Source organism: Macaca thibetana, chromosome 7 (assembly GCF_024542745.1).
Source record: "Macaca thibetana thibetana isolate TM-01 chromosome 7, ASM2454274v1, whole genome shotgun sequence".
In the NCBI taxonomy this organism is placed as follows: domain Eukaryota; kingdom Metazoa; phylum Chordata; class Mammalia; order Primates; family Cercopithecidae; genus Macaca; species Macaca thibetana.
Genome location: NC_065584.1, coordinates 149,471,336 through 149,491,463, shown reverse-complemented (window position 1 = coordinate 149,491,463; position 20,128 = coordinate 149,471,336). Strand labels below are relative to the sequence as shown.

Below are 20,128 nucleotides of genomic sequence, written 5' to 3'. Positions count from 1 at the left end.
TTCCTTATATTTTCTCACACTATCTTTTTTTAAATATTAACCTATTTATTTGCTATTCATAACATCGTTTCAGCATTACAATACCAGTATTACTACTAACAGTAAAAATAGTAAGATTTAAGATTTCTTTGCAGTTTTCCTTTTTGAGCCTTAGAATATATCCTAAGGATATACAGTCAGATTACTGCCTTCAAAACTTCCTGGTAATGGTTATTTTTTCCATGTGGTTTTGTTACCTAGTTTCATACATAGTTAAGTTTCAGTTGTTTTTTTTTTTTTTACTTTTTTATTTTAAGGGTTGCTTTATTTTCTTTTATGATTAAATTTTATTTTTTGAATGCATAAAATGTTTACATGCTTCAAAAGTTAAAACAGCTTAGAAAGGTATACTCATAGAAGTCCTACTTCAGTCTCTCTATCTCATCTAACCCGTATTCCTCCCTCTATAGGTAACATTTTTATTAGCTTCTGATTTAGTCTTCCAGTGTTTCCTTTTGCCAAAATAAGCAAACACATACATAGTGTTATTTTTTATTTTTCCTTCACAAAAGGTGGCATAAAATACATATTCTTCTATGCCTTTGTTTTTTCACTTAATAGTGTATCTTGGCGACTACCCAGGAGGCGGAGCTTGCAGTAAGAAGAGATCGCGCCACTGCACTTTCTTGCTTGCTTTTTTTTAGATCCGTCTCAAAAAAAAAAAAAACCTAGGCTGGAAAAAAGAAGTGTGGTCATGGCTTACTGCAGTCTCAAACTCCCAGTCTCAAGCAGTCCTCCCACCTCAGCCTCCCGAGTAGCTGGGACTGCAGGTACATTCCACCATGCCTGGCTAATTTAGTTTCCAGTGTTTCCTTTTGCAATAACAAGTTCTAACTGTTTTGCTCAGGTTGGTCTTGAACTCCTAGACTCAAGCCATCCTCCTGCCTTGACCTCCCAAAGGCATGCCTGGCCTCCTTTTTGTTTTTTTATGATGGCATAGTTCTCAGTTATTTAAATATATCATAATTTACCCAACAGATGTCTGATTGGTGGGCATTTGGGTTATTTCCAATCTTTTGCTATTTCAAATAATAGTACTAGTAAGATTAGGAAGATACCATGCACATAGTCATTTGTAATAGTATAGTAAAACTACATGGAGTAGTTTTACATGTACCTTATTCTTTTTTTTTTTTTTTTTTTTTTTTTGAGAGACGGAGTTCTCGCTGTTGTCGCCCAGGCTGGAGTGCAGTGGCCGGATCTCAGCTCATCTGCAAGCTTCCGCCTCCCAAAGGGTTCACGCCTTCTCCTGTTTTTTTATGATGGCCTCAGCCTCCGAAGTTATGCTGGGACTATATCCCGCCACCCAACCGATGCTAGTTTTTGGTGGGTATTTTTTAGTCCAAGACGGGGTTTGCTACCGTTTAGCCAGGATGGTCTCGATCTCCTGACCTCGTGATCCGCCCACTCGGCCTCCCATAGTGCTGGGATTACAGGCTAAAGCCACCGCGGAGTAGTTTTAATGTACCTTATTCTTGTCAGTAATGTTGAAGATCTTTTCATATATTTAAGAACTATTTGCATTTCTTTTTTCTGGGTAGTGTTATATCTTTTGCCCATTTTCCTATCAACATTTTGGTCTTTTTCTTTTCCGTTTTTTGAGTACTTATATTTCATAATAGAGAGATTAGTCCTCTCTGAGATAATTTGCAAATTCGGTTTGTCATTTGTTTTTTGATTTAACTTATGGCATTTCTTTTTGTCTCATTAAAAAAAAAAGTTTATTTTGGCTAGGCATGGTAGCTCACGCATCTAATCCTAGCACTTTGGGAGGATGAGGCAGGTGGATCACTTAAGGTTAGGAGTTCAAGACCAGCCTGGCAAACATGGCGAAACCCCTTCTCTACTAAAAATACAAAAAATTAGCCAGGCATGGTAGTGCATGCCTGTAGTCCCAGCTACTCGAGAGGCTGAGAGAGAATCTCTTGAGCCTGGGAGGTGGAGGTTGCAGTGAGCTGAGATCATGCCACTGCACTCCAGCCTGGGTAACAGCAAAACCCTGTCTCAAAAAAAAAAGTTTAGTCTCATTTCATAGTTAGAAGGGTATTTTCTACTCCCAGGATGTGAAGAAGTTCACCCATGTTTTCTTTTAGTATTTATGTGATTATTTATGTATTATTTTTACTTGATATATGGAAAATTTTGAACATATAGAAAAGTCGAGAGATTAGAATGAATTCTCTGGTATCTCTTACTTAGTATCAATAGCTATCAATTCATGGACATTGACCCTGATGTTCATTTTTGCTCTTGGCTTTATCTTGTAGCCCCTAAGATTTCTGCTGGTACCAGTTGTGTAAAATGGGAGGAACAAACTTCAGAACAAATATTCAGACTTTACCGTGCCATTGGAAATATAGTAAGTTGGGAAGTCAGGTTGCAGTTTTGCCTAGTTGGTTTTCTATGTGTGTAATTTGCTTTCTAAATATTTTTATTTAGGAATAATCCCAAATGTATCCCAAATAAAAGGTTTATCTTAGGAACAAAACCTAGGAAACATGAAATTTATTCTTAAAAATTCTTTCAACTGTTTAAAGTGTTTATAGAGACCTTAGAATTCACAAAGCACTTTTAAATATATGTATATTGCAGTTTCACATAACCAGGTTTTACTATCCTACTTCATAGGTGAGGGGAAAGAAAATGAGATTACTAACAGGAATGTCCAGTCACTAAATAATGAACTTAAATCTTCTCACTCCTAATCCTGTGTTTTTTCCAATATGTCTTTCTGCCTTTGGCCAATGTTTTACAATCAGATTGTTAAATCATTGATTTCTACATATGGTACACCAAGTGTAGTAATATAACTGTTTGTTCAAATGTCTGAGTTAAATTCTCAGTTCATTGATAAATTTGTGGGGTTTTTTCCTTTCATTTCAATAGCTACTTGTGTTATAAGAACACTGGGCTTACCGTGTGTGTGTGTGTGTTTGTGTTTTGTTTTATTTTTTGAGACAGGGTCTGGCTCTGTCACCCAGGCCTGGAGTACAGTGGCGAAACCTTGGCTCACTGCCACCTCTGCCTCCCAGGCTCAAGTGAGCCTCCTGTGACAGCCCCTGAGTAGCTGCAACCACAGGCGCACACCCCCACACCTGGCTAAATTTGTATTTTTTTGTAGAGACGGGGTTTTGCCATGTTGCCCAGGCTGGTCTTGAACTCCTGAACTCAAGTGATCTGCTCTCCTCGGCCTCCCAAAGTGCTGGGGTTACAGGCATGAGCCACTGTGCCTGGCCAAGTGTGTGGTTTTTAATGGACCATCTCTGTTATTAATGTTGGGTAAAATGGGGAACGACCATTGGATATCTATAGCATGCTAAATTCTTCAATAAGGAGGATCACAGACTTATGTTATAGTTATTATCATCCCTTTTTTTTTTTTTTTTTTTTTTTTTTTTTTGAGACAGAGTCTCACGCCTGTTGCCCAGGCTGGAGTGCAGTGGCGTGATCTCGGCTCACTGCAAGCTCCGCCTCCTGGGTTCACGCCATTCTTCTGCCTCAGCCTCCTGAGTAGCTAGGGTTACAGGCATGAGCCACGCGCCTGGCTAATTTTTTGGTTTTTAGTAGAGACGGGGTTTCACTGTGGGTCTCGATCTCCTGACCTTGTGATATCCGCATGCTAAATTCGGCCTCCCAAAGTGCTGGGATTACAGCTTGAGCCACCGCGCCCGGCCTATCATCCCATTTTAAAGTTGAAGAAATTGAGGCTTAAAGTAGATGATGAATTGTTATTAAGTGTTACTCAATGTCGTGTTGCTAGTTAATGAAAGTCAGTGTCAGGTTTTGAACGAGATCTGTCTTACTTCAAATCCTATCATTTTCCTGCTGCCACAGAGTGGCATCAGGAAACAAGGACTATAGGGCCAGACAGAGCTGGGTTCCATCTTGACTCTGCTACTTCCTAACTTTGTAGACTCAGGAAAGTTATTTAACCTCCGAGCTTTAGTTTGTTCATTGGAATATCAGGGCTGGTATAATGTATTTACAGTATCTTGTACAGTATCTGGCACACAATAGGTACTCATTAAATGATAGCTGCTATTATTCATTCGTTCATTAAACAAAATATTTATTGAAGGCCTATTATGTGTCAAGCAATGTACTAGGTATTATAGATACAGGTGGTGTGGGAGGACAGACAACAAATAAGCAAAAAAAAAAAAAAAAAAATCAGGCCAGGCATGGTGGCTCATGCCTGTAATCCCAGCACTTTGGGAGGCTGAGGCAGATGCATCATCTGAGGTCAGGAGTTTGAGACCAGCCTGACCAACATGATGAAACCCTGTCTGTACTAAAAACATGCAAAATAATTAGCTGGGTGTAGTGGCATGTGCCTATAATCCCAGCTACTGGGAAGGCTGAGGGAGGAGAATTGCTTGAACCTAGGAGGCAGAGGTTGCTGTGAGCCGAGATCATGCCACTGCACTCCAGCCTGGGCAACAGAGCAAGACTCTGTCTCAAAAGGAAAGAAAAAAAGACCGGGCACGGTGGCTCACACCTGTAATCTCAACACTTTGGCAGGCCAAGGCAGGCGGATCACCTGAGGTCAGGAGTTCGAGACCAGCCTGACCAACATGGAGAAACCCTGTCTGTACTAAAAATACAAAAAAATTAGCCAGGCCAAGTGGCACATGCCTGTAATCCCAGCTACTTGGGAGGCTGAGGCAGGAGAATTGCTTGAACCCAGGAGGTGGAGGTTATGGTGAGCCGAGATCGCACATTGCACTCCAGCCTGGGCAACAAGAGCAAAACTCTGTCTCAAAAAAAAAAATCAAATGGTGTGATGAATTCCTTGATGAAAATAAAAATAGGATCATGTGATAGAATAACTGGAGGTTATTTTAGATTGGTGATGGGGAAAGCCTCTCTCTGACATTTAAGCTGAGATCTGAAAGACAATAAAGAGCCAGCCATGCCTAGATCAGAGAAGAGCATTCCAGGCAGAGGAACAGCTAGTACAAAAAACCCAAGGTGGGCTAACCCAAATAAAGAATCACAAGAAAAGAAAACTACAGATTGATATCCCTGAATATAGATGCACAAGTCCTCCACAGAGTAGCAAACCGAATCCAGCAACATATAAAAAAGGATTATACACGATGACAAAGTGGAATTTTTTTTTTTTTTTGAGATGGTATCTCGCCCTGTCGCCTAGGCTGGAGTGTTAATTGTGCAGTTTGAACTCACTGCAACCTCTGCCTTCTCGGCTCAAGCAATTATCCTGCCTCAGCCTCCTGAGTAGCTGGGACTACAGGCATGCAGCACCATGCTCAGCTCATTTTTTTGTATTTTTAGTAGAGATGGGGTTTCACCATGTTGGCCAGGCTGGTCTCAAACTCCTGAACTGGAGTGATCCGCCCACCTCAGCCTCCCAAAGTGCTGGGATTACAGGTGTGAGCCATCACACCCTGCCCCAAGTGGGATTTATCCCAGGAATGCAAGATTGGTTCAACATGAAAATCAGTCAATGTAACATATCATATTAGTAGAATAAAGGACAAAAGCTACATTACTGTCTCAATAGATGCAGAAAAGCATTTGACAAAATCCAACACATTTTTTAAAAAACCTCAATAATAAATAGAAGAGCATTTCCTCAACTTGATAAAGGACATCTATGAAGACCCTATAACTAACATCATACTTAATAAAAGAAGCCAAGCACAGTGGTGGATGCTTGTAGTCCCAGGTATTTTGGAGGCTGAGCAGGAGGATTGCTTGAGGCCAGGAGTTAGAGACCAGCCTGGACAATATAGCCAGACTTTGTCTCTTAAAGAAAAAAAAAAAAGAAAGAAAGAAAATAGAAGAAAGACAAAGCCTTTCCCTTAAGATCACAAAGAAGATAAAGATGTCTGCTCTCTCAAAGTTAAATGTCTTCTATTTAACTTTGTTCTGTTGGGGCAATTAGACAAGAAAAAAGAAACGAAAGGCAACCAAACGAAAGGTTGGAAAAGAAGAAGTAAATCTGCCTCTATTTGTAGATGATATAATCTTGCATATAAAAAAATCATGAAGAATTTCCCAAAAAACTTTTAGAGCTAATAAACAGTAAAGAAGACCCAAGTAAATGGAAAGACCCCCGTATTCATTGATTGGATAAACTTAGTATTGTTAAGATGTCTCCACTCCCCAAATTGATGTACAGATTCAACACAATTCCTAAAAAAAATCCCAATTGGCTTCTTTGTACAAATTGACAAGCTGCTCCTAAAATGTATACGGAATTGCAAGGGGCCCAGAATAACCAAAACTAACAAAATTGGAGGACTCATAGTTCTCAGTTTCAAAACTTGCTGCAAAACTGCCGTAACCAAGATAGTATGGAACTGTCTATAGTTCATTGGAATGGAATTAAGGGTCTAGAAATAGGCCAGGCATGATGGCTCATGCCTGTAATCCCAGCACTTTGGGAGGCTGAGGCAGGTGGATCACTTGAGGTCAGGAGTTTGAGACCAGCTTGGCCAACATGGTGAAACCTCATCTCTACTAAAAATATTTACAAAAATTAGCCAGCCAGATGTGGTGGCATACGCTTGTAGTCCCAGCTACTCAGGAGTCTGAGGCACAAGAATCGCTTGAACCTGGGAGGTGGAGATCACACCACTGCACTCCAGCCTAGGTGACAGAGTGAGACTCTGTCTCAAATTTTTTTTTTTTTTCTGAGACAGAGTCTTGCTCTGTCGCCCGGGCTGGAGTGCAGTGGCCGGATCTCAGCTCACTGCAAGCTCCGCCTCCCAGGTTTACGCCATTCTCCTGCCTCAGCCTCCCGAGTAGCCACCTCGCCCAGCTAGTTTTTTTTTTGTATTTTTTAGTAGAGACGGGATTTCACCGTGTTAGCCAGGATGGTCTCGATCTCCTGACCTCGTGATCCGCCCGTCTCGGCTTCCCAAAGTGCTGGGATTACAGACTTGAGCCACTGCGCCCAGCCTCAAATTTTTTTTAAAGTCTAGGAATAAACCCATACATTTATGGACAATTGATTTTTTTTTTTTTTTTTTTTTTTTTTTTGACCAGAGTGCCAAGACAATCAAATGGAGAAAGAATAGTATTCTCAATAAATGGTGCTGGGACAACTGGATGTCCACAATCAAATGAATGAATTTGGACCCTATGTCACATCATATGTAAAAGTTAAAGAAGCTAAATGAATAGCTAAAACTAGAAAACTCTTAGAAGAAAATATAGGTGTAAATATTCATGATCTTGAATTAGGCAGTGGTTTCTTAGATATGATGCCATGAAGCATAAGAAATCAGACTAAAAATAGAGAAATTGGGCTTCATCAAAATTAAAAAGAGTTGTGCTTCAAAGGACACTATCAACAAAGTAAAAAAGACAGGCCAGGCATAGTGGCTCATACCTATAATCCCAGCACTTTGGGAGGCTGAGACAGGAGGATTGCTTGAGCCCAAGAGTTTGAGACCAGACTGGGCAATGTAGTAAGCCCCCATCATTACAAAAAGTAAAAAATTAGCTGGGCATCATGGTGCACACCTGTGGTCCTAGCTACTTGGGAGGCTGAAATGGAAGGATGCACTTGAGCCAGGGAGGTTGAGGCTGCAGTGAGCTGTGATTGCACCACTGTGTTTCATCCTGGGTGACAAAGTGAGACCCTGTCTCAAAAAAAAAAAAAAAAAAAAAAAAAAGACAGCTTACAGAATGGGAGGGAATATTTGCAAATCCTATAACTGATAAGGACCTAATATCTAGAGTAAAGAACTCTTACAACAACTCTGCAGTAAAACGACAAATAACCCAATTAAAAATGGCCAAAAAGACTGAGTAGACATTTCTTTTTTGTTTATTTTTGAGATGGAATTGTGCTCTTGTTGCCCAGGCTGGAGTGCAGTGGCGCGACCTTGGCTCATTGCAACTTCGGCCTCCTGGGTTCAAGCGATTCTCCTGCCTCAGCCTCCCGAGTAGCTGGGATTATAGGCATGCGCCACCACGCCCGGCTAATTTTTGTACTTTTAGTAGAGACGGGGTTTCACCATGTTGGCCTGGCTGGTCTCGAACTCCTATCCTCAGGTGATCCACCTCGGCCTCCCTAAGTGCTGGGATTACAGGCATGAGCCACTGCCTTGGGCCCTGAGTAGACATTTCTTTCAAGCAGATACATAATATGAATGGCCAATAAGCACATAAAAGATTATCAACTTCATCAGTCTTTAGGGATATGCAAATCAGAACCACAATGAGATACCATTTCATACCCATTAGGATGGCTATAATTCAAAAAACAGACAAAAACTAGTGTTGGCAAGGATGCAGAGAAATTTGGAAACTTCATACATTCGTGGTACCATGTTTACCTCTAAAAATGGTGCAACCTGTGTAGAAAACAATTTGACAGTTCCTCAAAAAGTTAAACACAAAATTATCTTATGACCCAGCATTTCCATTCCTAGGTTTATACTTAAGAGAATTGGAAACATTATGCTCACACAAAAATGTGTACCTGAATCTTCATAGCAGCATTATTCAGAATAGCCAAAAAGTGAAAACAACCCAAATATCCAACTGATGGATGCATAAATAAAATGTGGTATAGCCATACAACGGAATATTATTAATACTCAGCCATAACCATAATCACATGCTATGACATGGATGAACCTGAAAAACACTATGCTAAGGGAAAAAACTATTTCACAACAGACTACATATTTTATTATTCCATTTATATGAAATGTCTAAAACAGGCAAATCCACAGGCTGGAGGAGAGAGGATAATGGGAGGTTTCTGATAATAAGTGTGTGTTTTTTGTGGGGAAGATGGGTGATGAAAATGTTCTAAAAATTAGTCAAGAAAAAAACGAGTGGCATTGGTTGAACGACTCTGAGTCTACTAAAAACCACTGATTTGGAAGCTTCAAAAGGGTGAGTTTTCTGGTATGTGAATTACATCTCAATAAAGCTGTCAAAAAAAAACAACCCAAGATGGAAAAGAGTTGGATATGTTTGAGGGACAGAAATGAGGCTGGTGTGGCTGGAGTATAGCTGGCAAGATGGAGAGTAGCTAAGGTGAGGTGAGAAGCAAGATTGAGTAGGTAGGATTGATGTGCAATGGGATGACATCAGAGGGCCATGGCAGGGGAGTAATAGGATTAGGTATGTACATTATTAAAAGTTTGCCCTGGCTGCTGCTAGAGAGTGGAGTGAAGGTCAGTTAGGGAACTGGTTGGGCATGGTGGCTTATACCTGTAATACCAGCACTTTGGGAGGCCAAAAAGAGTGAATCGCTTGAGCCCTGGAGTTCCAGACCAGTCTGGGCAACGTGGTGAAACCCTGTCTCTTACACAATATACAAAAATTAGCTGGGTATCGTGGGATGCACCTATAGTCCCAGCTACTCGGGTGGCTGAGGTAGGAGGATCACTTGACCCTGAGAGGTTGAGGCTGCGGTGAGCTGTGATTCCATCACTGTACTCCAGCCTGGGCCATAGAGCAAGATCCTGTCTAAAAAAAAAAAAAAGAGAAGAAGAAGCTGCTGCAACTATAGCCAGATGACAGATGATGGCAGTTTGGAACAATGATAATAGTGGATAGAAAGGAGTGGACATCCAGACTATGCTTGGAGATAGAGTCAGTGGGATTTGCTGGTGGAATCTGGGAAATTAGGGCAAGATAAATAAGGATCATTTATCGATTTTTGGCTTGAGAAACTGGGTGAATAGTGGAACCATTTAATTGAGATGAGGATGTCTGGGGAGGAACAAATTTGGGAAGAGAAATCAATAGTTTTGGCAATGTTAAGTTTGACATATGTTAAGTTAGGAGACATTCATATGGAGATATCAAGTAGACAACTTCCTGAGATGCAGTTTAGGCCAGTAGCTTGAAATCTCTTGGCACCTGTAACTTACTACATGGTGATTCTTACTCTCTGCAGTTTATCTTCACTGTACATGGAGAAAAGCTTTGTGCTATAAAAGACTGAGCCAGAAGGTGGGGTTTTGTTCCTAGAGCTGCCCTTTACTAACCAAGAGGAAGGCCCTTGTCTTTGAGCTTCTGCTTTTTTTACCTCTAAAGTGGGGTTAATGACCATGTACCCAACTGTCAAGATCAAAGGAAATAAACTAGGTGAATGTAAATTCATGCAAACATACTATTTTGGCAGTAATGATGGCAGACACCAAAATGATTATATTCTTACCATCCCTTTCCTTTCTACAATGCTCTGTTGATAAGGTGAGCTTTACCTCCTCAAGAACAAGACTATATTCTGAGTATGTACCTAGCATGTTTATTACTCTCAGTAAATGGAAATCTTTTTTTAGTCAGTAAGCATGTTTCAAAAATATTTTGAGTTATTTAAAAGAAAAATATTGCACATATGAAAATTGTTTCAGAACTTTTATTGAAGCAGGCAAAAGAGAAGTGAGCCAGCAAGTTATAGAAGAGGATATGACATAGATACGGTTATGAACCTGTTCTTCAAGTTCATTTACTTATTTGATTTAATGTTCAAATTATTACAACAACCTAACTCTTCTCAAAGTTAAATACCCTCTTTAAGGGATGTCATAAAAAGAGCACTGTGCTGAGAATCAGAAAACAGGAGCCAATCCTGGCTTTGCTACTAACTAGCTGGGTCCAACCTTGGGAAAACAGCTGCATTTCTCTGAGCCTCACTCTCTTCATCTATGAAATAGAGGATTGAACTACAGTCTGGAAATAAATGCATTCAAATCAGAAATTTGAGAGAACTTATTTCCTGGTGTGTGTTAAATTTTATTAATATATTTAAATCAGGTTCTAGGATCTCAGGTATGTTGGAAATGTGTTACATGATAAAGGGAGGGAGGGGTAAGATGGATTATCTAGTAAATAGCATTGGGATAACTGTCCAACCATTGGTGGGGGAAACCCTCAAATCCTATCATTTAAAATCATAGTAGGCCGGGCGCGGTGGCTCAAGCCTGTAATCCCAGCACTTTGGGAGGCCGAGACAGGCGGTTCACAAGGTCAGAAGATCGAGACCATCCTGGCTAACACGGTGAAACCCCGTCTCTACTAAAAAATACAAAAAACTAGCTGGGCGAGGTGGCAGGTGCCTGTAGTCCCAGTTACTCAGGAGGCTGAGGCAGGAGAATGGTGTAAACCCAGGAGGCGGAGCTTGCAGTGAGCTGAGATCGCGCCACTGCACTCCAGCCTGGGCGACAGAGCAAGACTCTGTCTCAAAAAAATAAAAAATGAAATAAAATCATAGTAACTGCTATATTATAACAATGCATATGTAGTTAACAATACCATATGGTATATTTACAATTTGTTAACTGAGTAGATTTTTCTTACGCGTTTTTTACCTTAATAAAAAAATCAAAATATAGATGGATCAAGGATTTAAATATAAAAATAAAATCACAAGGACTAGAAAAAAGCACAACTGCATAATTTGACAATATTTAATAATCTTAAAGTGTGGAGTAAGCCTTTTTAAGTATGATATGAACCATCAAAGTCATGAGATAAAAGACTATATGAAAATAAAAAACTTATGCATGGAGAAAATGGCTGTCCCCAAGATTAAAAGTCAACAAACTGAGGAAAATATTCACAATACATATAAGAGTTAAATATTTTCTATATTTAGGAAATTAATGAGATAACCATCCCAGTTTTAACCAGGGCATAAATAGGCAGGTTACAGAGAAATAAAAGTGCACATAAATACATGGACAGCTCCTCAGCTTCACTAATAATAAACAGCGAGAGATTATCATATTTTTTTCTCACTTATCTAGGCAATTTAGCAATAAAATGTTGATGCTATTTAACCCAGGCATTCCACTTTAAAAACAAACAACCCCAAAACTATTATCCAGAAATATATAAGTGCTCAAAGATATATCTACAAGGCTATTACCCTAGTTTATAGTGTTATAAATAGCAATAAATTGAAAATAACTGAAATATCTCTCATAAAGATAGTTGTTGCATAAATTATGTATTCATAAAATGGGTTACTGTGCAGCAGAGAGAATGAAATAAATAAGTGTGTACTGATGAAACATCAATGCTTTATGGTCAAATAACAAAAGTCCTTGTAAAACAGTATTGATGCAGGACTTTTTGCTCCTTAACTCAGCTAAAATCTGGGTTCTTGTCTCACAACCAGGAAAAATTAGGCATGTGGACACACTGAAAGGTGAGGAGAGAGGAATTTATTAAAAGAAAGCTCTCAGCGAAAAAAGGGGATCCTGCCAACAGGCTTCCACCCCACAGATTGAATACCAGGCTACCACACAGGAGCTGAAGAGGCCAGGCTCTTCCCCCACATGAGGCACAAATTCCTGGTGGCTCCACCCCCATTCTTCCAGTGCTCATGCGGGCTCTTAGTCTGAGCCACGCCACGCTGATTTATTTCCTTTACTGCACATGTGTTAAGGGACAGAATTTTTCACCATGGACATGTTTAGGCAAGCCCCCTGTGCATAATGACCTGGGTGGCATTTGACTGTCTCCTGTCTCTATCAGTGTGTTCTACATTTTTATAATAATATTTGTAGAAAAAAATACAGGGAAATGCACATCAAACTTAATAGTCGTTAATAGAGATGGGAATAAATACAGAATACTATCATTTTCTAAAATCTTTTAACATAATTGATGTAATGCTTGCATTTTTTATAAGGATAATACATTTTTAATTGGAAATATTAGTATATTAGATATAAACATTGATTTAAAAGTAACATTTAAGATCTTATAAATCCTGGAAACACTGAGATAGAGAGTCATGTTTGTGGTCTGTTCCATGAAACTTAGTGACTGAGTTCCCAATTCCTCTAATTGCAGGAAAAGTCCAGATTAACACAAAATAGTAGTTGAAAAGTGTCTGGGAGTTGAGTGTATTCCGTTGTCATACCTTCTTTAATTTTACTTGCAGATTCCATTGCAGACGCTCTGGATGGGGAATACCATTAAACTTCTGGATTTGGTAGAAGTTAACAGTTCAGTCCTTGCTGGTACTAACTTTTGAATAGCTAACGTGGAAACTGTTTTCACTGTAGTCTGTCTGGAAATATGTCTGTTTTATCATATGTCACAATTACTAAAAATAAGAATTCTTTTAGTTTGTTTCAGTTCAGTAATGATAATACTTTTCATTCACTTATTGTCTTTGCAACACTCATTCTCATGTATTTTCTCATTTAATCATTACAAGAACTGGCCAGGTACGGTGGACTCACACCTATAATTCCAGCACTTTGGGAGGCCAAGGCGGGTGGATCACCTGAGGTCAAGAGTTCAAGACTAGCCTGACCAACATGGTGAAGCCCCGTCTCTACTAAACACAAAAATTTAGCTGGGCATGGTGGCGCATGCCTGTAATCCCAGCTACTTGGGAGGCTGAGGCAGGAGAGTCACTTGAACCTGGGAGGCAGAGGTTTCAGTGAACCAAGACTGTGCCATTGCACTCCAACCTGGGCAACAAGTGAAACTCCATTAAAAAAAAAAAAAAAATTCATTACAAGAACCTGGGGAGTAGGCAGAGCAGTGTTCCCATCCCATTTTAAGCTCTGTGATTTCCTGCCTTAAGGTTTTCAGAGAGTGCAGAATGACTTGATTAGTTTCATTCTGGTGAATATTATAATGAAAATATCTGGGCAGCTCAGTGAAAATCTAGGCCAGAGTGTATTCATACATCACGCCACAGGTCCATTCTAAGGCCCATCAGCACCCTCCCAATATGGTGGACAGAAGGAATGTGAGCCACAGAGGAAGGTGGTTTAATTTAGAGGTAGTTGGCGTTCCCCAGGAACCTAGGAATTAGGATTTGTTTGGGCAGGGATGAAAGGGCCAGATTAAATCCTAAACATCCCGTGTATTTCCCCCGTTGGCTAGTTATTTCACCAAAGTGCTAACACAAAACTTGCAGATTCAGCATTTTAGGTGGTCACTGGGTAAAGGAATTACAGCTTTGTATGTTCATAGGCAGCTTTCCTTTGGGTTTCTGATGTACAGAGAGCACTGTGGCTTCCTTGTAAGTTTTGATTTACAAAGTCAGCATCATCAGCAAATGTGTTCTCTCCGGTATCAGTACTGCCTCCCAAGATGTTTTTTTGATTTTTAAGAAGTACTATGAAGTTGCATAATTGCTTTTCTCTCTTATATATCTTTTCTTTTTTCCATTCTTCAGACCCAAAATTAACGAGACAGGCTCTTATTCCAGGATCAGTAATATACCACAAACAGTCACAAATACTGTTGGTTTATTGCAAGGTATGTTTTCCATAGTTTCAAGTTATCATAGTTGTTTTACTGTGTTTATAGTCTGTATCATTTATTATTTTTAGTTGGAACTTAACTACCTGTCCATCAGATTTGGTCAAGAGACCATTTAATTTTCTCAAGAAATAGTGAAGTCTCTAGCATAATTTTTTGAAAGTGATGAAGTTTTGCCAAGGCATTTTTTTTTTTTTTTTTTTTTTTTTTTTTTTTTTTTTTTTTTTTTTTTTTGAGACGGAGTTGCTCTGTCAAGGCATGCAGTATTATTACTCCCAATCAAAGAAAGAAGACCGTGTTCAATAAGGCTTGAGACCGCGCCCGGCTTTGCCAAGGCTTTCTTCAATAAAGAACCCGTGTATTTTTAGTAGCCCAATTTAATTAACAGCTCTTGTGCTTGGTAACATAAGAGATAGTCATATTAAAATATTTGGCTGAACTACTACAGGACAGGGATCCTACTTGCTTTTACTACTTAACAGTAGTAAAGAGGAGATTTCTGAACTATTTAAAATAACTTTGGAATCATTATTGTTTTATAAGACCATGGTGTGTTCTGAGAAGTGTTCTATATTCCTTCCATTTCCTAGGTATTTTGCATCATATGGTGTTCATGTGAGATATTTCATACTTAAGAAGAGGTTTAGCTGGCCACGGTGGCTCACACCAGAAATCTAGCACTTTGAGAGGCTGAGATGGGTGGATGACCTGAGGTCGGCAGTTCGAGACCAGCCTGACCAACATGGAGAAATCCCATCTCTACTAAAAATACAAAAATTAACCAGGTGTGGTGACAGATGCCTGTAATCCCAGCTACTTGGGAGGCTTAGGCAGGAGAATCGCTTGAACCCGGGAGGCGGAGGTTGTAGTGAGCCGAGATCACGCCACCGCCCTCTAGCCTAGGCAATAAGAGCAAAACTCCGTCACAAAAAAAAAAAAAAAAAAAAAAAAAAAAAGGTTTAAAATGTGTGATAGATTGACCTACAGACTGTGAATACAAAACTCCATCAACCTCTCTTTGTCTCTCGTCACCTTATTCTGGAACAGTGTTGGATGCATATGTCTTGCTGTCCTTTTCCAGGTCTATATATATGGGGTTTTTTTGTTTGTTTTGTTTTGTTTTGTTTTGTTTTTTTGAGATGGAGTTGCCCAGGCTGGAGTGTAGTGGCGCGATCTCAGCTCACTGCAACCTCCACCTCCTGGGTTCAAGCGATTCTCCTGCCTCAGTCTTCCAAGTACCTGGGATTATAGGCACCTGCCACCACGCCTGGCTAATTTTTGTATTTTTAGTAGAGACGGAGTTTTGCCATGTTGGTCAGGCTGGTCACGAATTCCTGACCTCAGGTGATCCACCTGCCTTGGCCTCCCAAAGTGCTGGGATTATAGGCATGAGCTACCACGCCTGGCCTATATATGTATTTCATGTTACATACCTTTTATTCTGCTCCCTTTGTATTTAAATACATTTATACAGGACTATACATTTGTTATCGCTCCTTGGTAATAAGCTTGTAATTTCGGTGGCAAAAACCGCAATGACTTTTGCACCAACCTAATAGAGTCAAAGAATTCTACATGTTACTTCGTATAGTGCTATTTGCAGCTAGGCATTTAGTAAAGGTTTGTTGGTTGGTTGTTTCCGTGATAAAAATTGTATAAACTAATATTTACTTGGTTTTTTAGTTTTACCACCCCTGCCTATTCACTATTTGTATTTTGCCCTTTAGGATAGTTGGATTGGTGTTCAATCAGTGATGCTCAAGAAAACATTAACGGCTACTGACTTCTACAATGGATATTTGCACCCCTGGTACCAAAAAAATTCCCAAGCTCAACCAAGCCAATGCAGATTTCAGACTCTCAGACTTCCAACAAAAAGAAGCAGAACAAAACTGTTACTATGTAACAATGCATTGAGTAGTTAGGAAGAAGATGGATAAAAACCTATTACGTATTTGTAATTTATTAAAAACCTTATTTACAAGGAATTATCTGGACTTTCTTTCTTTTTTTTTTTTTTTGGAGACAGTGTCTCACTCTGTTGCCCAGGCTGGAATGCAGTAGCACAATCTCAGCTCACTACAACCTCCGCCTCCCAGGTTCAAGCAATTCTGCTGCCTCAGCCTCCTGAGTAGCTGGGATTACAGGCACACACCACCACATCCAGCTAATTTTTGTATTTTTAGTAGAGATGGGGTTTCACCTTGTCGGTCAGGCTGGTCTCAAACTCCTGACCTTGTGATCTGCCCACCTTAGCCTCCCCAAGTGCTAGGATTATAAGCATGAGCCACCGCGCCCGGCCTGGAATTAACTGGACTTTTCAAAGAAGATGGCACTGTTAGAAGAAGAGAAGATTATTGTCAAAAAGGTGGATTGCCTCACTTTCTACTTTTTATGTAACAGTAGTTAAATAGCTTTTTCTACTTGAATTACAAAAAAAGTTTAAATAAAACTTGTATTTATGATACCAAACTCAAGAAGATTATCTTTCCCTAAGAACAAGGGCAACCCTAACTGGTGTGTGTATGCACATACATACATACTGAGAAGAGGTTTTTTGTTTTTTGTTTTGAGATGGATTCTCATTCTGTCGCCCAGGCTGTAGTGCAGTGGCGCAATCTCGGCTCACTGCAAGCTCCATCTCCCAGGTTCACGCCATTCACCTGCCTCGCCTCCCGAGTAGCTGGGACTATAGGCGCCCGCCACCATGCCCAGCTAATTTTTTTTTTTTTTTTTTTTTTTTTTGTATTTTTAGTAGAGACAGGGTTTCACTGTGTTAGCCAGGATGTTCTTGATCTCTGACCTTGTGATCCGCCCACCTCGGCCTCCCAAAGTGCTGGGATTACAGGTGGGAGCCACCACGCCTGGCCGAGAAGAGGTTTTTTTAAAAACAGTGCATCTGTTTAATCTTTTTAAAATCGTGTCCCCACTGACATTTTAGGAGTATTGAATCTGCATTTTTTATTTCCAGTAAGTAGTAAAGCCAGCTCTTTACATTTCACTATCAGCTAGGTTTAACCAAGTAGTAAATGTAGGTAATATTTAATAATCTCTGCCACAGTGATCTGTACTATAACGTTTTACATCCAGATTTTAATTTTTATTTTATCTTTTTAGAGATGGGGTCTTGCTCTCCCACACAGGCAGGAGTCCAGTGGCGTAAAACATTGCTTACTGCATCCTCAATGTCCTGGGCTTAAGTGATCCTCCAACCTCAGCCTCCCAAAGTGGGGCCAGCATGGCTGGCTAATTTTCTTTTTTAATTAAAAAATTTTTTTTTGCAGAGATAGGGGTCTCATTATGTTGCCTAGGCTGGTCTTGAACTCCTGCCTTGGCCTCTCAAAGTGCTGGGATTACAAGCATGAGCCACTATACCCGACCCAGGTTTTCTTGAAGTAGGAACGTGCTAACATTTTTCAACTTACTTGTGCAATAAAGGTGATTGAGCATCTGGTGTGTGCAATTTATCTCCTCTGTCTCCAGGAGAGTCAAGCACTTCTGGAGAAGGAGGTACAGTGACCACAGAATCCACACATCGACTTTTCCTGCCTAGATTCTGACAGTGAACGTCTTTCTCTATTCATTAAGTCATTTGTTAATTCAACAACATTTATTGATAGGGTGATTTGGTCATCTAAGTTAGGATGCTTTTATGAGTGAAAGAAGCACTTACAATAATTACTCCAGGGCAACAGACATAAACCAGGACTCTCCCAGGCAAACTGGGTTGTGTGGTCATCTGATTTATTGAGCACTTACTGTGTCACTAGAACTTCAAACTGGTTACCAGAGGTTCAGAGATCAAATATTTGACATCTTCAACCTACCAGGGAGACAAATGTGCAAGCAAATATAATAGTTATAAACGCCATAGCAGAGGCATAATAGAAGCATTGTGTCCCTCAGGAGTGTCCATGGAGGCTTCCCAGAGGAAGTCAATGGAATCAGCTTCCAAAGGATGAGTTTACTATGTAGACTAAGGCCTGGAAGGACATTCTAGCATCTGCAGAGGCACAGAGACTTAAAAGAACACTATAGGGGGTTTTGGTAATGTTTAGCTGGGAGCATGATTGTTCTTTTATTATTCTTTAAACCATAAATTTGTCATACATTCCCTTGTATGTATGAGCTAGTTATAGAGCTGGCTGGTAAAAAGCTAACAATGGATTATGGAAGAGAAACAAATGGCATGTTAAATACCGGGGGAAAGCCCAGCGTTTTGATGAAAAGAATTGATAAAGGTGGAATCTGGTGATAGAAACGAGACTGGAAAAGCAAGTTGAGGCCTGATCATGGAGGGCTTTGAGAGTTAGGGCCTTTGTCTCATATGCAGTAGACTGTTGGAGAGTGGTGTGATCAGAGTTAGATTCTGGAAATTTAATTTGGTGGTAGTGTGGAAGATAGGTTGGGGGTAAAACCTGGGCAGGAAGATCTGTTGGAAGGTTAGAAATGTGATCTTCAGGGACATGGATGGAGCTGGAAGCCATTATCTTCAGCAAACTAATCCAGGGACAGAAAATCAAACACTGCATGTTCTTACTTATAAGTGGGTGCTGAACAATGAGAACAGATGAACACATGGTGGGGGAACAACACACAGGGGCCTCGGGGGTGGGGATGGGGTTGGGGGGAGGGAGAGCATCAGGAATAATAAGGGATGCTGGGCTTAATACCTAGATAATGGGATGATTGTGCAGCAAACCACCATGGCACACATTTGCCTGTGTAAAAAACCTGCACATCCTACACATGTACCCTGAACTTAAAAGTTGAGGATAAAAGAGAAAAGGAATGTGAAGATCTGAATTACATCAGTGGTTGGGATGAAGGGGAGATGATTGAAAAGATTTTTGTGGGTGAGGGAATTTGAGTTATTGGCTATTATAACCTTATGGAGAGTTTTGGATCCACGACTGATGAGCTCTTTGATTTCTGACAAGTCAGTATCACTGAACTTTATTTCTTCAAGTGTGAAATTAGGCTGATGATGAAAACAAAACACTACCAAAATAGTTTTGAGAATCAACAAGAGACTGTGCAAGTGCCTTGTTTTTCCAATTATATGTATTGAATACTTAATCCCCTCCAGGCACTCTGCTCAGGTTAGGGAATTGGAAGAGAACGGAAATCAGTGTCCTCTAGGAGCTCACGAGCATGATTTCTGCAGGGGATCTAAGGAGTGCCCACTCAGACACTGCCACCAGTACTGGGGAAAACCTGACTGAGGGCACAGCTTCCCGTCAAGAGTTGTGACCGAGGAAAGGTTGGATTCCTCTTGCAACACCTAAGGAATATTCTGCCCCTTCCATCCCCTCAAACAGGGTAACGACCTCGACAAGGGGAATCTTGAATAGTTGACGGAATCGCAAGGGAGATCCCTTAAACCCTCACATTTGATGAAAACAATAATCTGTATGTGTGAAGTTAGGCTCTTGGTTGCAAATAACAGACTTGAAACACTTTTAAGAAATGGGGATTTTAGGCCAGGCACGGTGGCTTACACCTGTAATCCCAGCACTTTAGGAGGCTGAGGCGGGCAGATAGATCACCTGAGGTCGGGAGTTCGAGACCAGCCTGACCAACATGGAGAAACCCCGTCTCTACTAAAAATAAAAAATTAGCCGGGCGTGGTGGTGCATGCCTGTAATCCCAGCCTGGGCAACAAGAGCAAAAGTCTGTCTCAAAAAAAGAAAAGAAAAGAAGAGAGAGAGAGAGAGAAGAGAGAGAGAGAGAGAGAGAAACTCGGAGGTTTCCTTTGGTTACTGTCACTCCCTGCCCCCCGTTCCCCATAGTTTCTCTGATGACATATGTCTACCTGGCAGTTTTGATCTCTTACTACCTACTGGTTAATGGCCTC

The 20,128-nt window shown here is 40.3% G+C and overlaps 1 protein-coding gene across 1 annotated transcript in view; it reads left to right on the top strand.

The window, feature by feature from the left end:
- Positions 1–16,743, top strand: part of MTFMT (mitochondrial methionyl-tRNA formyltransferase) — a 28,962-nt gene extending 12,219 nt beyond the window's left edge. The window contains exons 6-9 of the mRNA XM_050796007.1: positions 2,307–2,398; positions 12,932–13,010; positions 14,186–14,268; positions 15,999–16,743. Of these exons, the coding sequence (XP_050651964.1) occupies positions 2,307–2,398; positions 12,932–13,010; positions 14,186–14,268; positions 15,999–16,196 (452 nt within the window). The 3' untranslated portion in view covers positions 16,197–16,743. The remainder of the gene's footprint in view (positions 1–2,306; positions 2,399–12,931; positions 13,011–14,185; positions 14,269–15,998) is intronic.
- Positions 16,744–20,128: the final 3,385 nt, after the last annotated feature.